The sequence below is a fragment of the Cnephaeus nilssonii genome (genome assembly GCF_951640355.1).
Source record: "Cnephaeus nilssonii genome assembly, chromosome: 1".
NCBI lineage: Eukaryota > Metazoa > Chordata > Mammalia > Chiroptera > Vespertilionidae > Cnephaeus > Cnephaeus nilssonii.
In genome coordinates, this window is record NC_137072.1 from 83,996,916 (window position 1) to 84,020,325 (window position 23,410).

Sequence of the window (23,410 nt, forward strand, 5' to 3'; positions counted from 1 at the left end):
TGCACTGACCACCAGGGGGCAGATGCTCAGCCTAGGAGCTGCCATGCCGCGCACTGGCCATTTAAAATTAAACGGACCTGGCGCCAACAAACCAAAACTCGGCTCCCCCCAAGTGGGACATAGGCCTTGCCACCACCTTGGAGCGACAACCCACCAAATCGCAGCCAATGCTGCCAAGACCCCATGGCACAAAATGTGGCCCACACCACAGCCCAGCCCAGAAACAGTAGCTGTGGGCGCCAGGTAATGACGTTATATAGCAACACCCGGCTTCCTCTCCCTAATGACTGGCATCCTAGGAGTTTCTTCAGCTCAGGAACCTGACTTGCTTTATAGCCAGGTGCAAACATTTTCCAGTTTAAGCAAATGTCTGTGAAGCATTTTCCCGTGCCTCATCTCATTTGATCCTCACCAAAGTCCTGGAACAGGTAGATAGGAGACTCAGTAGAATCCTGTTTTCTTTTCATTAGCAAGATGGGAATAGCGTTATTAAAATATTTCTTCTAATTAATTTCCTTTCAATGTGCACAAATTCATGCACCGGGACACTAGTCACTACATAAAACCTTCTATGAATTGTCCTTTCATTGTTTCTCCCAACCTCCACCTTCCAGAAACCAGAGACAGGAAGATATGCTTTGAACTACCACCCACCAGATTGTTGCCCCAAGCAATAAAGATTGCTATGACCTTTTTAGATACTATGGGTTGTCTGGAGAAAATAACTTAGAAAATTATTAATACATTTGCAATTTCAGCACAATAAATCTGGATTCCTTGATACTTGATGTACCAATAATAAACAAAGGCATAACATGCTCTTTAAAACTTTATTTCAACATAACTATGCTTACAGAAATACACTCATATTGGTTAATAGAATGCAATTTTAAGTTTAACTTATTTTACATGATTTGGACCAAAAACTTGGTACATGGTTTAAACATTAAAAAAAAAAGAAAAGAAAAAAGATTTGCAATGTTTTATTTTTCATCTATTACAAATGTATATAAAAGATCCTCCAAAGGCTGCTAAAGCAGGCAGCAAGAACCTTGAGAAATTAACCTTTGGTTTGTCTCTGAAAAATAACACGTATTGCACTGTAAGTTTATAAAATTGGTACAACAAAACAGTGTTGCAATGTTTCAATGCCAGTTTACAAAGTTCAATAACTAACTAATGGATGCTGAAAAGAGTGGGGAAAGCCTATGTATACATGTGAAACTGAAAAGCTATTTGATTTAGTTAATATTGCATGTAGATTGCAAATCTACACAAACCAGGATTCAGATAATTTCCTGAATCTGAATTAACACTATCAGCTCAGTTTATCTGCTGAGGTCAAGAAGGAAACTCCACACACTAGCTATTTTTCTGATTTATGCAAAAAAGAAAATTATATTCCTTCCCCAGCTTTTCAGTCCAGAACTGATATACTACAGACAAGGTAGTCCCTTCCATTGTCAACATTCATAGGGTGACATGTAATGAGGTCTACTTGGGTTTAAATATTAGCACTCATATAAAAAATAGTCCCTAAGTTAAAGACCACAGGACTTTAGAAGTGACTCTAAAAAATAAAATGACCCTTCTTGGAAGACTAGTGAAAACATCCAGCCATAGTTATAAGAAACCTTGTAAAAAAAAAAAAAATGTTGCCCCTTGTAAATTACACTTCAATAAAATAAAATAAAAAAGCGCCTGAAAGAAGCAGCTCTGAAAAGAGGAAAAAAATATATAACTTAAAATATATTGAAAACAATAGATTCAAAAGATAGTTAAGAGATACATTTTCATAAGACTACCAAGGATTAGGCTTATAATGTATTCTAGTATTTCAAGTTTATCTCTAGTCACTAAACATCCATTTACAAATAACATGTTCACTTTTTTTTTCCTTTATCAAAAGGGAAGTCTAGCTTAAATTCTATCCAGTGGAGGAGAAAACACAAAGATTCAGTTTCATGCAAATATCACATTTTTCAAATGGAAGAACTCCCAACTAGACCAGAAGTTCGTATTATTAATATGATTTCACTGAAACAATTTTTAATAAGTACAAATACATGGCATTAAGGCTCAGAACCTAATATAGGCCTGACAATCAAGTTCTTGTTTTCTGGAAGTAAGGCCTCAGAAGCCCTACTCAATTTCTAATAAATGTTTTCACGGATCAATTTAACAATAGGGGGTTTTAATTTCCTTCATATTTTTGTCTAGCATTCTCGTCTTTAAAACTAGATAAGAAAATAAGTCAATCCCCAAGAAGTCAAATGTTTTTCTTTAGTACAAAAGAATCTACAAAAACCTCTCCCCCAAATTGATTCCCAATCTCCAATTTGTACTTAACATGAATCTTTTCATATATAATGTAAAAGGTAACTTACATAAAATGTACCCCATGAACATCAAAACTAGTTGTTAGAAAGATTAAACTAGCTTTATAATTTAAGTTTTAAAACATAAATATTTGCAGCTTGATCTTCTGTTGACAATGATTGTCGGAGCCAAGAATTCACCTAGAATTCAACATCATTTACAAATTTCCATTCATGCACACAAAACACACTATAACACACAATTTACTCCTCATGTCTTGAGAGAATCATCTTCTTTGAATCTTTGGCCTCCCAGTCAATTCAAAGTTCAAATGTCTTTTAACTCAAACTTCACTCTTAGATTTTTAACAAGTTTTCCACCCACACTTCATCAACGCTTTTCCTAATCTTTTTTCATGTTGCACTACCACACTCTGCAACCTACACCTCAAAGAGATCACCAGAGAGAAGAAAATAAATGAAATATAAAATGGTTATTTCAGAACAGGAAATGGAAGATCAGAATTGTTTAAGATTCCCTATTGGGATCATAGTTTATTTTTACTGCAATGAATAACTACTATCAACAAGAAAAATCCTGTTGGATTCTTTCATATTCTTTGGCGACTGGCCAAAGAACCTATCAAAACAAAATAAGTTTGGGAGTACACATTTTTTCCTACAAAGTATAGGAACACCAAGATAGCTGCAATTCATTTGAGGCCTCACCTGTACAAAGAGGCTGTCACATTGACAGCCAGGAAACCCACTCGCATTTGTGGAGATCCCTGAGAAAGTGTGATTTTTAAATCTGGACTGTAATTAAGGTTCACCAGCCTTTTTCATTGTATTCATAAGAAGTTGCGGCTGGTCTATCAGCAATCATACTACCTTTTTCTCATCCTAAGTTTTTTGTATAATTGTTATGGCTTTGGAATCTCACAATTGTATTCTGTATAATTTGAAGATGTTATGTCTCTGAATTCCAGGTTTATACTTCCCAAATGTCACTTACAATTCTTTACTCAGCTGAGTAGCCATAGGATACCAACCATCTATGAAAAAAGGTTTTCCTCAAAGATATGACTTAACACTGTACATTTAAGTAGTAGTGTACTAAAACAGGCCAATAAATTTTACTTATGGTTGGTATTTGAGAGAAAAATCTATCAATATAGTCTAGTGGTTCATTTATTGCAAAGTTCAAGCTGAGAACTGTGAATTTACTACATCCATTTAAAATAAATAACTTATAGGAAATACAGATCTGGCATAGATATAAGATGTGAAAATCAAAATCAATGACTTGAACCTGTATGTTTCATTTGCTCACCAACTTGCACACACTAATATTCTGCAAAAAAGACAACTGCAGCAAAAGAAAAACTGCCCTTTTGCAAACAAGACTAAAAGCATCCCTCCAAAGAGGACAAAATAAACATGCATATATATGTATAAAGTGTTACTGTTCAACACAAATGCTACTACTAGGAAAAAATTTAACTGCATAGGTTAAAAAAAAACACACAACAATGTGCAATATCTTAAGCCATTAAAGCACCAAAATAAAAAATAAAAAGAAACACCAAAATCATTGTTTTTACGACGATTAACATACACAAATAAGAAATATTGATCAAAACTCAGGAGTAAATACCTGGACTGAAACAATGTCCATTGCTTGGAGAATTTTTCTTCAATTTAAATGTCTCTTCTCATCTCTAAAAAAATTTTAAAGTGCTAACTGTATATAAAGCAGGCAAATTCTTCAAGTAATTTGCTATTTAAGCATGCCAATTTTTATAGAGCTACGTAAGAAACTAAGGATAAACTAAACTGAAATAGGAAGACAGACATTAGAGGGAAACTGACAAGTTATAGCTAGACAAAGCAATAAAATGCTATGCCACCTTGGCCTTCTAGTTTCAATTAAATGTGTAAGCTAACAGATTTAGGTGTCTGCTGGTTTAGTACACTAACTCCCTTGGATTTGCTAAAATGTATACAATAGGTAGAGAGAGTCATTAAGAAAAAGAGTGCCACTTAAAAATCAACATTGGACACTAATTAAAGCAATTTTAAAATTAAATGGTTGTCTACTAGTATAAAGGTATATAAAATGTAATAGGACCTCACAAACTAAGAATTGAAGCCTTTTCCAAAGTTTAATTACTCCTGCCCTTTAGCTGCTTTTTCAAGGAAGTATACATTAACCAAATGGCGATTGAGGTGCTTGCTGTAATCTTTTTCTTTTCTAAAAGATCGATCACAGAAGATACAAACAAAATCTCCCTCAGGCACCTTGACTGTCGAGGCTTCCTTTGCATTTTTCCTACTAGCTTCTTGTGGAACTGGCCGGGCCCCATTTAAGCCAGAATCATCACTACCCTCCGACATGTTGTCACTTAGGTCACTTCCATCATGACTATGAATACCTTCATCTTCATCCATTTCCTGAGACTCATTTACTGCCGCGGTAACAGGAGGTGATGCTACAGCAGTTTTGGACACTGCTTCTTGTTTTTCTGTTGGTAGAGGAAGAAGCAGTGGTGAAACTGATTCTTCAACTGCTGAGTCTTTTCCAGGGAGATCCTCTGTTTTGTTCTCATCTGTATCCATATCTGTTTCACAAAGCCTAGTGTCAGTCTGATGTTTACCATCTGAAGTTTCACCCTCTAGCACATTCAAGTTTTGTTCTGAGGATGAAATATTGGCAGATTCCTGGACAACAGCTAGACTCTTATCTGCCTCTTCTGCTTCTACTTTTTGAAGAGGGGCTTCTTTACTTCCTTCACATTCAGTGAGTAATTTTTGGTCTTTTGACTCCTCTTCTTTTAAGTTTTCCTTTGGCAATGGTGGTAAGAAATCCTGTGCACTTGCACTTTCCTTTAGAAGTTGGCTCTCTTTAACAGGCACCAAGCCAACTTCAATAAGGACTTGCTCCTTCCTTGCCATTTCACTCTGCATGTTAGGCTTTTCCTTTTTATTATCTTTTCGAGGAGACTTTTTGGGAACTGGAGGCTCCGTAAGAGGCGGAGGCTCCGTAAGAGGAGGAGGCTCCGTAAGAGGAGGAGGCTCCACAAGAGAAGGAGGCTCCACAAGAGAAGGAGGCTCCATGGCAGGCGGCTCCATAGCAGGAGGCTCCTCCATCTGAACAGGCCCCTTCTGAACAACCTCCATCGGAGCAGGCTGTACGGGAGGAGGAGGCTCTGTCTGAACAGGCCCCACCTGAGGAGGCTCCATGGGTGGCGGCGGCTCTGTCTGAGCAGGCCCCCTCTGAACAGTCTCCTTCTGAGCAGGCTTGCTGCTTTTTCTACTTGACTTATTTTTCAGAGTTTTCTTCTTTGTACTCTTTTTCACACAAGTATTTTGTTTTTTATTCTCCTCCACTTTGTTCTCACACTTTGGTACTTCCTGACTATTTTTGGGTTTGCTTTCTGTCTTCTTTTTCTTTTTTGTCACAGGTTCCTCATCATTAACAGGATCTTGTAAGGAATGGGCTTCAGCTTCCATCTTCCTTTTGCCTTTCTTGGTTTTACAGTTTTTTTCTGAACTGGTTCTTGAATGCACATCCATCTCTCTAGCTTCCATCGCTGATTTCCGAGTTCTGGTAGTCACCTGGATTGAAGCATTACTACAAGGCTTTTTCTCTTTTGAAGAATTATCTTTTTTCTCCACTTTTACAGACTTCTCATTTTTCTTTCCAGCTACATCTCCCTTTATTTTTATCTGCTCTGTTTCTGTTTTTTCATTGGTATTATTGTTATCAAGCAAGTCAGCCTCTCGCTTTTTGGTTTTCTTTAGTTTCACTTTTGAAACATCCATTGTTTTATTAGGACAAGTGGGATGCTTAGATTTGAAATGATACTGCAGATTACACTTCTTGGAAGCTGCATAATCGCATACAGGACAATTGAATTGCCGTGGATTAACATGTAGCTCCACGTGTTTTTTGAAGTTACTTCTATCTGCTGTTTTATAGTCACAGTGTGGGCAGTTAAGAGGTTTAGGCCCATTGTGAACCTGTCTTGCATGGCGAGTTACTTCATGTTGATTGGAGGCCACATAACTGCACTGATCACATTTAAATGGCTTCTCACCTAAAAGTAAAGGAGACGTTAAAGACATATTAAGAAATGAATTCAAGATGATTAAAATATAAGGAATTGGATTATGTTAACAAAAAACCCCACAAAAACTATGTATTGAAAAGACTATTTCATGCACTTTACATTTACCATATTTATTTGTATATTTTCTCCATCCCTTGACATTATGATTGTGAAACTAAACGAAGAAATAAGTATCGCACAGTCAGCCATCATCATCTAAAAATTTCATCAAAGTAGGGCTCTCAACAACTATTAAAGAGCAGACATTTGTTAATACATAGCAATTACTGGCCAAGTTCAGCTCTCAATTTTGGAGCAAGGACCCTCAAAGAAAATAACTTCAAATGTTTTATGTTTAGTTAAAAAAAGTATAATGGAGTGGAATAGAAAATTCAGATATTTTAAAGATAAGTCTTGAGACTTCAAAGAAATAACTTATACTCTAAGCTACACTCCCAGACCTTTGATACAAGTTTTAAAACACTTGTGTTAGCCTCAGGGAGCAAAAGGCCTTTTTTCCCCTTTAAATTTAACCCTTTTATCCATCAAGGCAAAAGCTGAGTCAAGCTTCATTCAGCAAATTTTCCCAATGCCAAAGATGCTATTTTAAAGCAAAAATATAGCCTAGTCAGAAATCTTTCCTTGATTTTTACCCACCTTCTTCTTTTTAAAAACGGCCAAAGAAACTAGGTATATTTGAAGGGGCATACAAATAGATATGGTATGTAAAAATAAGCAAACAAAGTAATCACAGGTACATTACAGAACCAGAACAACCCACAACCCCAAATTAAAGTCGTAAGAGTAACATATTCTACCTGAATACATACCCATCTAGATCACACACTAGTAAATATTACCAAATGGTATCCATACCCCACTGGTCCAATGGAATGCATAGTAGAAAAACGGAAATTGACATTTATGAAAATTCATCTCTCAAACATTCTCAAATTCATATTACATCTTAATATTTTCATAAAGCAAAGCTACTCAGGCATTAAGTAAAACCATGTAGATGTAGATGGCATGCTTTACATGATTAGAAAATGTCTGATGATAAAACACTCGATCACAGAAACAAATACATATCCAAGTACATCAGATTGGACATGTAGCTAAGTGGACAACTCTTTTCCATGTTAGTTCACTAACAAATTTGTAAATAGGTTTCTACAACATGCTACATTACTCCATAGTGCTTGGTCGTATCTTGTCCTGTCTCCAGTGAATCACCACAATGGAGACAAGTATTTATTTTACATATACAGACAAGAATAGGCAAAGATAGGTGGCATAATAGTTAAGAACTGTTTTGGAGTAACAATATCTAGGTGATCAAATATGGGATTCTGTAACTTACTGTGAGATCTTGAGCACGGTATTGAAAACTCTCTAAAGGCTCATTTCCTCATCTGTAAAATATTCTTTTCTTTTTCAAAATTTTATTTGAATTTACTGGGGTGACTTGATGGTTAATAAAATTATATGGGTCTCAGGTGTACACTTAATCTAATATTTAGATAATTTAGCCATATAAACACTTAGCATGGGGAGTTTAGCCAGGCACCCTATATACATTATCTATAGTAACGAACTGGTTAAATTTTTAGTATTGGGGGGAAGGGAGGAGTCATTATATCCTGCCTATCCACATAAACCCTACCTCTGAATAAACATCTGTGATAATTGTAAGGAAAACAACACCATTTTGAAAACCCTAGTGAATGAGGGTATTTACATAGCAAGCATTAGTCAAGGTATGGGAAGATGTAGAAATCTGTTTAAAATTTGATGGCAGCATAATTTATTTGCTCCAATTTTCCTTCTATTGTAATAAAATCCTGCTTGTATTAGAAAACCTATTCATCCAATTTTATAGCTGAATATAAAACCCCTTGCCCTGTACCAATAGTCTTAACTCCCTTTTCCAATTCTAGTAATACAGGGTGGGGCAAATGTAGGTTTACAGTTGTGAGTACACAAAACACAGTATTTATTATTATTTTACTAGAGGTCTGGTGCACGAAATTCATACACTGGGGGCAGGGTGGGGTGGGGAGCACAGCAGCACCCTCTCGCAGTCTAGGACCCCTCACTCCTTACCGACCGCCTCCTCGTTACTCCTTACCACTCGGCTCGCTGCTCACTAGTGCTGCCGCTGCCACGGAGGAGAGTCAGGCTCCTGCCATCACTGCTGCGCTCACCAGCTGTGAGCCTAGCTTCTGGCTGAGTGGCACTCCCCATGGGAGCACGCTGACCACTAGGGGGCAGCTCCTACGTTGAGTGTCTGCCACCTAGTGGTCAGTGCACATCATAGCAACGGGTCGTTCTGCTGTTCAGTCGATTTGCATATTAGGCTTTTATTATATAGGACTAGAGCCCAGTGCGCGATATTGCACGAGAACCAGACCCTCTGCGCCAGCAGGACCCAGACTGACTCCTGCCGCACCAGGAGAGACGCAGGACCCAGAGTCAAGTCCCCGCCCACCCGCGTGCACCTCGCCGCACATGCAGCCTCCTTGTGACCAGTCTTTGGTTATGACAGTGTGATGGCATCAGGGCCAAGGGGTTTTTATAATAGAGATTATTTTCCACAAAACAACTGTAAACCTACTTTTGCCCCATCCTGTATTTACCTGTTTTTCACCTTTATAAATGTATCAGATTATCTATTGTATTCTTCCCAAATTAATTTATAGGTGTATGGCAAATTCAAAAGGGAAAAGATTTTTTTTTAATAAGTTTTACATGTTCTTATCAAAAATAATCCAGCCCTGGTTGGTGTGGCTCACTCAGTTGAGCGTCCCATACACCAAAAGATTGCTGGTTTGATTCCCAGTCCAGACATGCCCAGGTTTTGGATTCAATCCCCAATAGGGGGCATGCAGGAGACAGCCAATTAATGTTTATCTCCCTTTCCCTCTCATCAAAATCAATAAAAACATTTTTTTTTAAATGAAGTACGGTATAGTTTTTTGTTTGTTTGCTTTAAAGAATAGTTCAGAAAAAACAGCAAAGAAGCCTGGCCAGTGTGGCTCAGTGGTTGAACATAAACATATGAACCAGGAAGTCAAGGTTCAATTCCCACTCAGGGTATATACCCGGATTGCGGGCTCGATCTCCAGTAGGGGGCATGCAGGAGGCAGCCAATCAATGATTCTTTCATCACTGATGTTTCTATCCCTCTTTCTCTCTCCCTCTCTGAAATCAATAAAAATATGTATTTTTTTAAAAACCTTAAAAAATAGTAATTTTAAAATATATATATATATAGCAAAGAAAATCCAAAAGCAACAGTTAGCACACTCAAAATTGTTGAGGCAAAGATTATTAAAACACCATAGATACTTATACAATGACAAAAGTATTTCAATGAAGATACAAGTACTTTGTCATTCTAATAGTACGGGTCAACCAGATATATGACTTTAAATCATGAAGTATCAAGCATTTAGATTTAATTTCTGGCATATAAATAATACAAGGCACAGGGACAGAGAAAAAACTAAATGACACCATGAAAAAGCAAATAAGGACAAATCCAGAAGGAGGGCATTCTACAAGAAAAATGGCCACATTTCTTCAATGCCTTAGTTTCCACATTTGTAAAATGGGAATAGAACTTTGGGGTCCCTCAGCCCGGCCTGTGCCCTCTCGCAGTCCAGGACCCCTTGGGGGATATCCACGGGAGGATCAGGCCTAAGCCAGCAGTCAGACATCCCTCTTGCAGTCCGAGACTCTTCGCTCCTTACTGTCCGCCTGCAGCGGAGGCAGGAGAGGCTCCTGCCACCTCTGCTGTGAGCCCAGCTTCTGGTTGAGTGGCGCTCCCCCTGTGGGAGCACACTGACCACCAGGGGGCAGCTCCTGAATTGAGCGTCTGCCACCTGGGGGTCAGTGAATGTCATAGCAATCGGTCGTTCCGCTGTTTGGTCGATTTGCATATTAGGGTTTTATTATATAGATAGGATAGTTATATGAATTAACTCATGTAAAGCTCTTAAATGTTTTATTTAAGGGATAGACCAACAGGACATATGTCTACTAGCCTCAGCAAAGCTTGAGATATCATCCAAGTTACCCTCAAAAAACGAAACCAGGAAACACTGAAAAGTAACATAGCCAGGTTCTGGTTAAGTGATCCAACTCAATAGCTCTGGAGATTTACAAGGCACACTCAAAGTATAAATTAACATGACAAGCATGGAGGGTCAAGAAAGGTTAGCAAGCATACTATGTGACCCCTTCATAATTACTCAAATCAAAATCTGTGCTATAATCAGTGTTATCACTGACATAAGACAGCTATATTCAATAACAATAAAATGCAAGCAAGCCCAACCAGCGTGGCTCAGTGGTTGAGTGTCAACCTATGAGCGAGGAGGTTATGGTTCAATTCCCAGACAGGGCACATGCCCGAACTGCAGCTTGATCCCCAGTGTGGGGCTTGCAAGAGGTAGCCAATCAATGATTCTCTCTCATAACTGATGTTTCTCTCTCCCTCCCTCTCTAAAATCAATAAAAACATATGTATTTTTTTAAATGCGAGCAACATTTAATTTTAAATTTTCTAGTAGTCACATTACAAACATAAACATGAATTTACTATTTAACCTAATATATTCAATATTATGTCAACATGTAATCAATATTTTAAAAATAGAGTATTTGCATTTTCTTCATACTGTTTGAATTTCAGTATTTTATACAACTCAATTCCAATCAACCACATTTCACAAGCTCAATAACCACATACAGCTCGTGGCTACCCAATTGGATAGACAGATTTACAGTTAACTGTTAACTCACGGCCCACAATGAATAATTTTGTGGCCCAGCCAATATAACAGTATGTAAGAAACGTTTTAATAAAAATTTTGTAACTTAACTTTTACAATATCCTGTTATACATAATTATTAATAACAAACTACAACAAGTAGTTCGCTAATGACTAACTACTATAATCATGTTGCATTCATTTCCCTTATGTGCCTTACACGCAAGTGCACCATTTCTCTCCACTAATACTAGCAGCAAATATTTTAGCAGCTGTTTGCCGTCATTAGTCTTGTACTGATTTGTTCGGTGTGCACAACAGAAAATATTTTGCTTTCGGAAAACAAGAAAAATAGGTTTATTTGCATTACGCTTTTTAATTTGTGCAGTTATTCAGTATTTGGTTAAGTTAACGTTCAAGAAAAAATATTAATTTTTACTAAAATGTTCTATTGTTTTGTTAATGATTACTCATTTATTTCAGCCCTTTGTATTCAGCATGTCTCTATCAAAATAAACCTACGTTTCTATGAAAATTGACGCTTTTGTTTTTTTGCAGCCCACATAAACTTAAAACTTGTTTATTTGGCCCGTGTTAGCCTTCAAGTTTGACATTCTTGGTCTACATAGACGTTTGTAAACAACAAAATTGTATTTAGCATAGTTTGCCCACAGGGGTACATATACGTATATTCTAAATCTGAAAAGAGACATGGCAGTTCACCAAGGATCAATCATGTCCAAAATGAAATAATTACCAATCACAAGACCACCTATGCTAATACTTTTAACTTGGCCAGCTTGATAATGGGGTCCAATTCTGGTTGGTGATCTTGATCTTTCACTTTAGTACATGAATTTCCTACTTGTTACTGTCTGAACTTTATCTATTATAGGCTAATAAGTTAATATCTCAGATTATGTATAATTCTTTAAAGGTAGGCTTTTGTATATCAGTCCTATCAACTTTCAAAATAGAACAAATCCAAACTTCAAGACCTGAGAAGCTCAGAAGGAATCCCTAGAGCCTGGCAACCACACACTATGAAATTTGGTGTCATACTATGTTGAAGAAGGAGTGTGAGAAAGTAGTTGTTGTTCAAAAAGCACTAACCAGCCGTGGTCTACGATATTAGTTCAACTTTTGTGTCACCGAACTAATTGAAGAGCTAATGAAAATTAAGGACCCTCCTCCCAGAAAAGTGCACATACATTTACATTTACAGGAGTTCCACCTATGGACTCATTAAGAACCCCCCCCCCCCTTTAAGTACAACTCCACAGTAATAGAATACTGATTTTTTAACTAGTTTCTAAATTACATTTTAAAAATGTAATCATAAATAATTACCCAGTTCCAGGTCTAGAACTTCCTTATAATGGTAGTTTACTATAAACGATAGAAAAGTTCCCATTTCTTACCAACCTGAATGAGTACGCATATGTCTAGTTAGATGAGTCTTCTGAGAACTTGAGTAAGGGCAAAGTTCACATTTATATGGGCGCTCTCCTGCAAAAATATAATTAGTGCTTAAATATGATAAAATAAGGCAAGCATAATTCTCACTAATATATACAATAACCAGTACTGTGTATTTTCTAACAAAAATTATTTTCCTATTCCTGGCACATAGTCAATTGATCTAAATGTATTAGAAATGTAAGTTATTTCATATAGAGTTTACATAACTACATCATTTCAACTTTGCTGACACTATCATTAGCTTTCTGAATTCTACAGCACTTCTAATTTTGACATAAATACTACATATTATTACATTAAACTTGATTTTTTAAAAGAGAGGAAGGGAAAAAGAGAGACAGCAATTCGTTGTTCCATTTATGTATGCATTCATTGGTTGATTCTTTTATGTGCCCTAACAGGCTGGGTAACCAACTGAAGCTACCTGGCCAGACTATATTAAATGTTAACTACTGAGAAATTATCTTGATAAGGCATCAAGGAGCATTTTTTTTTTTAAATTTAGAATTATCCTTAAAGAAAATCTACCCAAATTTTTTGATGCTATGGCTTGGGTAACTTTTTTTCTTTTTGTTTTGGCTAACTTTTTTTTAAAATATATTTTTTATTGACTTCAGTGAGGGATTGGGAGAGAGACAGAAACATCAATGATGAAAGAGAAGAATCATTATCAGCTGCCTCCTGCATGCCCCCTACTGGGAATCAAGTCCACAACCCTGGCATGTGCCCCTGACGGGAATCAAACCCAGACCTTACAGTCCACAGGCCAATGCTCTATCCCACCACTGAGCCAAAACAGCTAATGGTTGGCTAACTTTTTAAAAATCCTTGTAAAAATGATAAATCTAGCTCAGCCAGTGTGGCTCAGTGGTTGAGCATCAACCTATGAACCAGGAGGTCAGGGTTCGATTCCCAGTCAGGGCATATGCCCAGGTTGTGGGCTCAATCCCACTGCAGGGGGCAGCCGATCAATGATTCTCTCTCATTATTGATGTTTCTATCTCTCTCCCCCTCTCCCTTCCTCTCTGAAATCAATTTTTTAAAAAAACTTTAAAAAAAAAAAGGATAAATCTACCATTTGAAATTGTTAGTTTAAAGCAAGAATGCTTTTGAGCAGGGATTTTGTTGTATTTAGCTAAAAATTTCCAGGGGTAGATACTGCTGTTATGAAATGTCAGTGTTAAAACAAATTTTATTCATAAAGCCATAGGGATAGAGCAATTGAAGATGAGAGGCCAGTGATTTAGTACTGAAGAATTTAAGACACAAAGACAGGAAATGTGTCTGTTTTTGAGTGTGGGTTGTCAACCACAAAACTTTTTTTTTAAGTCTGAAAATTTGTTTCATCTAGTCTTTGGCCATAAAATAATAATTACAACGTTGAGCAAGTTTCTGCATCTAGAAAAGTAACAGTACCTTCACTTCTTAGGATTGTGAGAATTTAATACATGCAGTGTACTTAACACTGTCTTGGCACATAGAAAGCCCTCAATAAATATCAGTTATTATTTTTGTCTACATAGTAAGATATAGCAACACATGTGCCTAATAAAATTAAGAAAGAATTTAAATTTTAAAAAAATGTTGTGTAACCATAAGAAATTATATGGAAATTAAAGGAAAATAAGTATTGTACACAATATGAATGAACTTTGAAAGCATTTTACTAAGGGGGAAAAGGTAGTCACACAGGACCACATATTGAATGATTCCATATACAGGGTGTCCCCAAAAAATGTATCCACACTTTAACAGTTGATAGCTCAATTTTGAAAATGAAATATACATTTAAATAAACAATGCCTTTATAATTATTCAGTGCGTATACATTTTTTGACAACACCTTATATATGAAATGTCCAGAACTGGCCTATCCATAGTGAATTGTATGGTATGTAAAGTCTATCAAGCTGTTCTAAAAGTTAATGAAATAAAAATTAAATACTAGTGTAGATTAACATGAATAATCAATAAAGGATAATTTACTTTTAAATTCTTTATAACAAAATAGATTGATTCTATCTGTGCAATTCTACACTATAGGCACAATCTACAAAACAGTGATTTTTCAGTCACACATACAGGCAAAAATGTCATCTTTTAAAGTAGAATTTGTGACCCTGACCAGGTGGCTCAGTTGGTTCTAGTGTCGTCCAGATTTATCAAGGTTGCTGGTTTGATCTCGGTCAGGGCACAATGAATGCATAGATGGGTGAAACAAAATTAATCTATCTCTCTCTCTCTCTCTCTCTCTCTCTCTTCCTTTCTCTCTAAAAAAAAAAAAAAAAAATCTATCAATATAAAATAAAAAATAAAGTACAATTTGTGAACTGGTTAAATATTTAAGCCACAAAATTAAAAATCTTTTCATTTAAGACTCTAATGAAAACAATCCTCAGCCCCTACCATAAGAATTACCTATAAAGAGATTCGGATTTTGAATCTCCTGTATGTGACCTTGGGACCAGCACTTCAAGCTTTTAAACCAGAAGTTTCCTCTCAGTAAGTAATCAAAGGCTAATGTCTGGCAAACCTGTTTCATTAATGGATTGTTCTGAAGATTAGCAAAGAATAAAGTACCTAGCATTTATTACTCAATAAAAGAAGAAACCCACTGACTCTGAAAATTAGGCTACTGTCAGCTACATAATGAAAAATGAGAAATAAGTGATTCTGCTGTCATTTCTTATCTCTATTGTTCAGCACTAGATTAATTTATTTTTTCATAAATACAATTTTTAGAGCCATGCATTTAACAGCAGAGATACTCTCAGAATTTACATAATCAAATTATCCTTCCATTTATATACCACCAAATTGTGTGGTTGTTTTTTTTTTTAAATCACAAGGTAGGAAGCATTGGAGATCTTGCTTCCTAGTAATTGTCAACAGTTTGGGCTCAAATAAAAATTGTCCAAAAAAATTAAATAAGTAAAATAAAAATCACAAGGTAATAGGATGGAGAAATCTTTTTAGAAAACATAAAGACCAAATCGGTTTAACAAAATGTGAAATCCACACAACCAGTGTTAGCTATGTAAAGTATAATCTTATTGTGAAAATATCAACCTCAAATTCATGTGGAGAAAATGTTAAGTAATGGATGCTGTAGTTAACTATGTAAAATATAGCCATGAAAAATTAGTCACCTATACTATAACTAGATTAAAATAACCATTACAATAAAAAATATTAAGAAATGGCAAAAAGTAGAGTTCCTGTTTTTAAAAATGCTTTACACCAAAAATTGGAAATATAAAAAAACTGAAATTTTTCCAACTGTTCATTTTTTTTCTCCTAAAAATGTTCTTAAATCAACAACTTAGATTATTGTTGAAAACATTTTAAATTTTTTTAACCAGTGTCATCCCAATAAACTCAATAAAAATTAAAAATAAAACAATTTTAGCTTTGGAGGACTCTTAAACAGTTCAGTGACCCAACAGTTCTGAAGTTATCCAACTGAAACTGCCCTCCCCGCCACAAATTTAATATGACAAAGGCACTGGGGTGCTGGTAATATTCTCTGTTGACTTGCACAGTGGTTATGAGTATGTATATATTTATAAAACTTCATCAAGGTGTACACACGAAAGTCATGCACTTCAGTTATAGTATTTTTGTAATGTTTGAACTTCAGTTTTGAAATAAAATGTTTTGGCATGGAGACATTAATTTATAGGTTAACAACAAATTCCAAAGGACTACAAATTCTTTTACTTGACTAGATTTCTTTTTAATGTATTTTTATTGATTTCAGAGAGGGAGAGGGAGATAGAAAGATCAATGATGAGAGAGAATCATTGATAGGCTGCCTCCTGCACGTCCTTTCCACACACTCCCCCCGCCCACCCCAGATCGAGCAAGCAACCCAGGTATGTGTCTTGACCAGGAATCAAACCATCACCTCCTGGTTCATAGGTCAATGCTCAACCACTGAGCCACACCAGCTGGGCTACTTGACCAGATTGTAAAACTTTAAATGCAGACGCCATCTGCTGGGGCTTAGAAAGCTTGCTGCAGACTTCTTTCCTTCAATGGAATTTCACCTCCAAGTTTAAAATCTACTACTCACGCAATGCAATATCAATTTACCTCCCCAGTGTCCCACTTTTACCTGTGGGATTCAGTTCTAGAGACAACTCCTACAACCAAACAGCATTCCAATAGTCCCTTTTCACCTGTGACCCAAGAGTACAGTACTAGATTGTTCAGACCAGTAATCAGACCTCAAAAGTAACAACCCTTACCAGGAAAATGTAATGTAAATTAAAATAACTACCAGCCTGGCCACAATGGCTGAGCATCACCCTATGAACCAGTAAGTCAGGGTTCACTTCCCGTTAGGGCACAAGCCAGTTACAGGCTCAATCTCCAGTAGGGGGCGTGCAGGAGACAGCCAATCAATGATTCTCATCAAGGTTTCCCTCTCCCTTCCTCTATGAAATCAATAAAAATGTTTTTTAAAAAAATAACTATAGTTACAAACATTTATTTGAAAAATGTGAGATTCCTAATTACAAAAATTTTAAAGTAAAATTAAAAGCCAACAATTAAGAGGTACTGAGGAGAAATGGGAAGTGACTACTGAAAGTTTCTTTTTGGGTGAAGATGTCCTAAAATTGATAGTGGTGATGGCTGCACAACACTGTGAATATATATTTTTAATTGAATTTATTGGGGTGACATTGGCTAATAAAATTATATAGGTTCCAGGTTTAATACATCAACTGTATAATGTATTATGTTCACCACCCTATGTCAAGTCTCCTTTCATCACCATTTATCCCCATACCTTTTTTTTTTGAAGTGAACATATCAAGATTTTATTGTCATTTAATAAAACAAAATATGAAGCTTAGAACTGGATCACTTGACCCTTTCTCTTCTTTTCTCCTCCCAGTTCAAATGCTTGCATCTCTTAATAGCCAGCATTCTGAGATCTGCAGTTGGGCTCAACCATTCAAACCTCAGCACAATCTTCTTTGTAATTTTAGCCTTTTTTAGGAAAATCGGCTTAGTCTGCCCACTATAGCCACCCTACTTCCTGTCATAACGCTGCTTTCCCTGCGCATTCAGAGAATCCTTGCCCTTCTTGTACTGTGTTACTTCGTGGGACTGATGCTTGCCACACTTCTTCCCCCACTATCCTTCCCTCTGGTAATTACCGCGGTGTCTGTTTTCTATTTTGTTCATTAGATTCCACATATTAAGTGAAATGATATGGCACTTGGCTTTCTCTGACTGGCTTATTTCACCTAGCATAATTCTCTCCAGCACTGTGAATATATTAAAACCACTGAACCGTAACTTTAAATGGATGAACTGTGTGGTAGTAGAGTATATCTCAATAAAGCTGTTTTTTTTTTTTAATGAATTGCAAAATGTGACAAAATATTCCTAATTGTTGGGTATAGATGATGGGTATATGTTGGTGCAGTGTTAGCATTCTCTTTACTTTTGAGATATTTGCAATTGTTCATATTTTTAAGATTGTCCCACTTTTTTTTGAAAGAAGGCACTTACTTATAAATTAGAAAGGTCCTCTTACCTCTATGAGTTCAAATATGTTGAACATTACTTTTTGTTTGAAAAATAGTTGCATTTTCCACATGTGGTTGCTTTCTTAGGAAAATAATTTGAGTGATAATGCCACCAATGCTTTAAAAACTTCTCACATTTCTGTGTTTTGGGGACAAGTTGTTCCATTTAGGAGCTCAATATCCCAAGTCAAATGTTTTAAATAGTTTGAGGCTCTGTTAAATGTGGTTATGCAAGGGTTAGTTTTTTTCTTTTTTATCAAAGTCCTAAATTCCTTTGGGAAACTACTATATGCATCTAGATGTATTCACTGCCAACTAAATACATCTTTTAACAAAAACAGTAGTCTAATCTGATCTGGTTAAATGGCCTATCCCAAGTTGTTAGAGTATGTATTTTAGAAAGAACATTGATAAGATTTCTCTTGACTATTCTTCCATATAACAGTCAGTACTTGACTTGTGTTCCTCACTAGGTCCCTTAATTCTATAGTATAGTTACCTCCATGAAGAAACTGAGGCACAGAGAATAACATGTTCAAAGGTCACAAAGACAGCAAATAATCGAATCGGGGTTTGAACCTAGTCCCACCCACCCACCCCCTTTTTTTTTAGCATTATTGTTAACTACCCACTCAATTAACTATCAGAGGTGAGTTGAAGTTATGGACTACAAAGGTCCTCTTACCTGTATGAGTTCGAACATGCTGAACATAATTGTTTTTTCTGTCTGAAAAATAGTTGCATTTTCCACATGTGTACACTTTCCTTGGAAAATGGTTTCTTAAGTGTTTTCTCCAGTGATATTCGCTTACTGTGGTATACGTGCAAATGATGCACTTGTAGACTCGCTCATTGTCACCAGCTCTAGTGTGGTGTTTCAAGTGAGCAGTATAGTGATCGTATCGATTGGTATTGTAGCCACAGCGGTCACAGCGAATGGGGCCTTTGGAGAAATCTCCCTCTTCAGCAGTGGAAGAGCCAGATTCCCTGGCTTTTGCTTGCTTCTCTGCACTTTCTTCCACAAAAAACTTCTTGGCACTATGAACTCTGATGTGATGCACAAACTGTTCTTCAGATTCTGCTTCATACTGGCATGGCTTACAACGAAAGGGTTTGGTCTTCAAGGTCTTGCATTTGTCCTCTGCTCCAGGTGTCTCAGGAGGAAGCTCTTTATTTGAGCTGTAAATTTCTGGGGCAGCTGATACCTCAAACACAGGCTGTGGTTCTGCAACACTGAGTTCCACACTTTCCAGTTCCATGTTTTCCAGGCCATTGGGTTCACCTTTTACTTCAGGAGACTCCTCAAGTCCTTCTTCATCACTATCTGAAAAGTTGTTATCCCCAACAGGCATCAACTCTGCCATCTGCCTTTCTTCGCCAACTAGGTAATCACAGCAGCTGCCATTGACTTCCCCAGTTAAGGCCACATTTGCCAACATGATGAGCTGAGGAGCAGCCAATTCAGCTTTGGAGAGGTCATGCAAGTCATACATATCGTTAGGCAAGGCCATGCCAATGTTGCCACTGCCGTTGAACAGCCCTCCTCCTCCAGAAGACTGCCCCATTACCTGGGTGGCCATCACTGTGTTCTGAATTCAAAACAAAACAAAACACAAAAGCACCAGTTTAAACACAACTTTTACTGGTCTAAAACCAAAACATTACCATAATTCTTCATATCTTTTAAAAATACATTTCCAATATAATCTCTAAACTCAATGAACTTCATTAACTACTAAAAAGCCTTTAAAATCTTTTTGTAATTTCAAGTTCTTTACTGCATAACCGAAAAAAAAAAATTGTCTATCACCCCTCTGAAAAACTTTTATCAAATTTGTGACATAACTAGGTCCACCAAGTAGGTCTACCACTGGCAAGCACTTTTAATTTTTCTGGTGCAAAAACCAAACAAAACGGAAGCTTTCATTTGTAATGTTGATTAAAATTACTTTTAAAATTCAGTATGTGAAGAGTAAACAGCTAGCCTCCCAAATCCACCTTCAGCATTTACTGGTCTGAATCAGAAAAGGGAGAAATCCAAAAGCCAGGCAAACATGGCTAGAAAGTAGAAGCCTGTAATAAATCGGTCAACTGAACTGAAATTTACATTACCTCAACTAACTCCAGAGGAGCAAACTACTGTGAAAAAGTACCACTTTGTTTCTTATTTTTTGCTGATTTGACCTGTTTGGGGGGGGGGAGGGGGATTACGAAATTTTTTCCTGCGAAAAAGTTTGGTGTACTCAAAACTTCACCAATGAAAACAATCCTCCCAGCCACCTACCAAAAATAATCATACAATTCAGCTCGACAATCGGCAACTTGCTTGCATTGTGTTTGACTTGGCCTCCTCGCCTAGGGGAAGCCATTACAAGATCACCTTCTTGAAAACATGCAGGGCTTTTTAAATCGCCTGAACCAGGTTCCACTCCAAAGGCACAATGTTCTCAAAGGAGGTGTTCTCTTGCACAGGAGACCAATCAAAAACAAGTGGCAAGAACTAAAAAAAGTTTAACCCAAAATACAAAAAAAAAGAAAAAAAGTAACCCGTTTCACCGAAGTGTATGAACGCAAACCGGTGGAGTTATCCGTACCCGCAAAAGTTGGACTCAAATGCCATCACAGAAAGCAAACCGAGGGCAAAAGCTGTCCCGAGGCTTACAGTCCGGGCTACTCGGCATTCACCCAAACATCGACTTTTCTAACAGCCCCCCAACACCCTAGAGAAAGAAACTTCCACGTTTTGTCCGGAAGACCGTCCAAGCAAAGCTCCAAACCCCCAACGCGGTGCGCGGATTCCTATGGGCTGCTGCCGCCCGCGCCTGCCTCGGCGGCGGCATTCCGGGCTGAAATAGGCATTCGGCCATTTTCTCAAAATACCAAACACAAAGCCGCTCTTTGCAAACTCGGGCGCTCTCGCTTCCTCTCGGCTCGCCCCGCTCGCTGCACGCATCTGCACACCAATCCGCGGGAGCTGCCCCAACCCCTCGTCCTGAAGCCTTTCCTGCGCTCCCCAACACGACAAAAGGCAAGGGGGGCCAACTCGGGGCGCCGTTGGGGCCAGACCGGGTCTTCCCCCCCCGCAGGGCAGCCCCCTCTCCGGCCCTCGGACCCGCGTTCGGGGAGAGGAAAGTTACCGCGTCGCCGGCGTCTCTGCTCCTCTCCCGGCTCCGGGGCGAGCCCTCCGCCGAGGGCCCAGAGGCTCCGCGGCGCCCTCCCGAGGCGCCGGCCCCGAGCGCCAGAGGGGGGCCCCCCACGCGCGCCGGCCGGCCGCCCCCCGGAAGTCTGCGAACTCACTCCCGCACGGCGCCCCGCGGGACGCGCGCCCCGGTCCTGCCACCCGGGGCGGCGAGGCGGCCGGGCGCGGAGCGCCGCGGCGGTGAAACGGCCCGAGCGCAGAAATCGCTGTCCAGCCCCATTGGCGGAACCGCCCGGGCCCCAGGCTGACTCAACCCGCCCAGCCGCACTCAACGGCGCCTTCCGGCGAAAGGGAGAGGCCGCAGAGGGAGGGGGACGTGGGCCGCGGGCAGCGAGGGGCTGCGGCGGGACCTGAGAGCGGCGGGAGGGCGAGGAGGAAGTTTCAGGACTAGGGCCCCAGGCAGCTCCGCGCCGCGGCCTCGGGACCCGACTCCGAGAGGCGCCCGGGCCCGCGCGGAGGCGGAGGCCGGCCTCGACTGGGGAGGGGGTCCCGGCGCCGCGCCGCTCCCCACGGACGCCCCCGGCCCAGCCCCCGGGGCCGCGCCGGTGTAACCCGATCCCGCCCCGCCGCCCGCCCCCGTCCGGCGCGGCCGCCGCCGCCGGAGCCACAGTATCTGCAAATCAGCCCTGGACAGCGCCTCGCTCCGCGTCCTTCCGCGCCCTCCCCCTCCCGCGGGCGCCGCCGCCGCCGCCGCCGCCCGGCCGGCCCTCCCCCACCCGCCCCGAGCCCCCGGCCCCGCGCCGCGCTTACCGGCCTTCCTCGGCCAGGAGGGGCTGGGGACCTGGCGTCGCCGCTCCTTCTCCGACTACTTTTCTTTGTTGCAGGAGTTTCGGGGGAGGGGAGAGGGAGGGTGGAAAAGTTGGGCGCTGGGGCCGTCGGGGCCCGCGAAGGCCCGGGAGTGGGGCCGCAGAGTGCTCAGGCCGCGGGCTCTCGCCCTGCTGTCCCGGCCGCCGCCGAGGTCTGGGGTCCGGGGCCTCGGCGGCGCTCGCTCTGCTGCTGCGCCGCAAGCTCGCGGGAGCCGCACATTCCAGCACAGGAGGCTGCGCCGCGCACCCGGCCCGCGCCGCCGCCGCCGCCGCTGCCGCCCGCGGGACACGCCCCCTCCTCCGCCCGCGCGCGCCCGCGGGGCACGCCCACTCCGCCGCCCCGCGCGCGTGGCCGATGGGTGCGCCCCGCCCCTTGGCAAAGGTGGGGAGCGCTGGGCCTGGAGCTGGGCTGGGGACGGGTGCGCCTAGGGGCAGCCTCACCTCCTCCGCCGGGACCCTCACTGCTGCCCTTAGGTCAAAAAAACAAAACAAACAAACAAAAAGCAAGCCCAGCTCGCCTGGATTTCTTATTTCATAAACAACAGGGAAGTGAGCCCCCAGCCCGGGCCTGCAGGCTAGAGAATAGAGCTGTTCAAAGAAAAAATCTGCAGGCTTACACCAGACTCTTGAGAACTATTGTCACCCGCCTTTCAAGTCTAAAGCGCTCGAAAATACCCTTCCTAATCTCTTCAAGGCTCCACCCATAGCCACTTGACTAATTAAACTCCGCTTTTAAGTTTCAACAGTAAAAATGCATTCTAAATTTTTAAACAGGAAACGAGAAAAATGCAGTCGGCTCTTGAGTGGTGCGAAGAAAATGTTTCGGGAAGATCGCGGGACCAAAACAGAATGAGTTAATGAGCGGGCAAATCCCTAGACGTAGTAGTAGGTCATTGCTGAGCCTTCAAAGCACGACTTCAGTGGAGAAATTACCCTCAGATTACAGAGGGTGAAGCAGGGTGATGAGGACGTGGAGGCTGCCTGGTGACCATGTGTCGGGAAGGAACCTGGCTTCCCACGTTTTATGGAGTAACCATGCATAATGCCTGGCACACAGGAATATGGGAGAGAGATTTATGCACCCCTTTCCTTCAGTTTACACCAGAACTGCCTTCTTAGTCTGTCTTTGATACTTTAAATCATACCAGTGCTCAGAAGCTTAATGGCTCCCA

The 23,410-nt window shown here is 40.0% G+C and overlaps 1 protein-coding gene across 3 annotated transcripts; it reads right to left on the reverse strand.

The window, feature by feature from the left end:
* Positions 1 to 816: 816 nt before the first annotated feature.
* On the reverse strand, positions 817 to 22,352 carry REST (RE1 silencing transcription factor). 3 transcript variants are annotated; one of them, XM_079767345.1, is made up of 4 exons: positions 22,183 to 22,352; positions 18,919 to 19,822; positions 12,634 to 12,717; positions 817 to 6,418 (listed from the first exon to the last, which is right to left on the reverse strand). In XM_079767345.1, the coding sequence occupies exons 2-4, from the start codon at positions 19,811 to 19,813 to the stop codon at positions 4,488 to 4,490; spliced, it is 2,910 nt and encodes a 969-aa protein (XP_079623471.1). In that variant the 5' UTR covers positions 19,814 to 19,822; positions 22,183 to 22,352; the 3' UTR covers positions 817 to 4,487. The 3 variants fall into 3 exon arrangements, with proteins under 3 accessions (XP_079623471.1, XP_079623473.1, XP_079623472.1); XM_079767347.1 differs by lacking the exon at positions 22,183 to 22,352 and adding an exon at positions 21,531 to 21,933; XM_079767346.1 differs by lacking the exon at positions 22,183 to 22,352 and adding an exon at positions 21,371 to 21,672.
* Positions 22,353 to 23,410: the final 1,058 nt, after the last annotated feature.

Excerpts from the sequence above, each read along its gene's own strand:
- REST (XM_079767345.1), bottom strand. The coding sequence starts at position 19,813 with ATGGCCACCCAGGTAATGGGGCAGTCTTCTGGAGGAGGAGGGCTGTTC. Across the intron at positions 12,718-18,918 it reads GCATGTTCGAACTCATACAG|GAGAGCGCCCATATAAATGT; the intron begins GTAAGAGGACCT and ends ATATTTTTGCAG. Across the intron at positions 6,419-12,633 it reads ACATATGCGTACTCATTCAG|GTGAGAAGCCATTTAAATGT; the intron begins GTTGGTAAGAAA and ends CTTTACTTTTAG.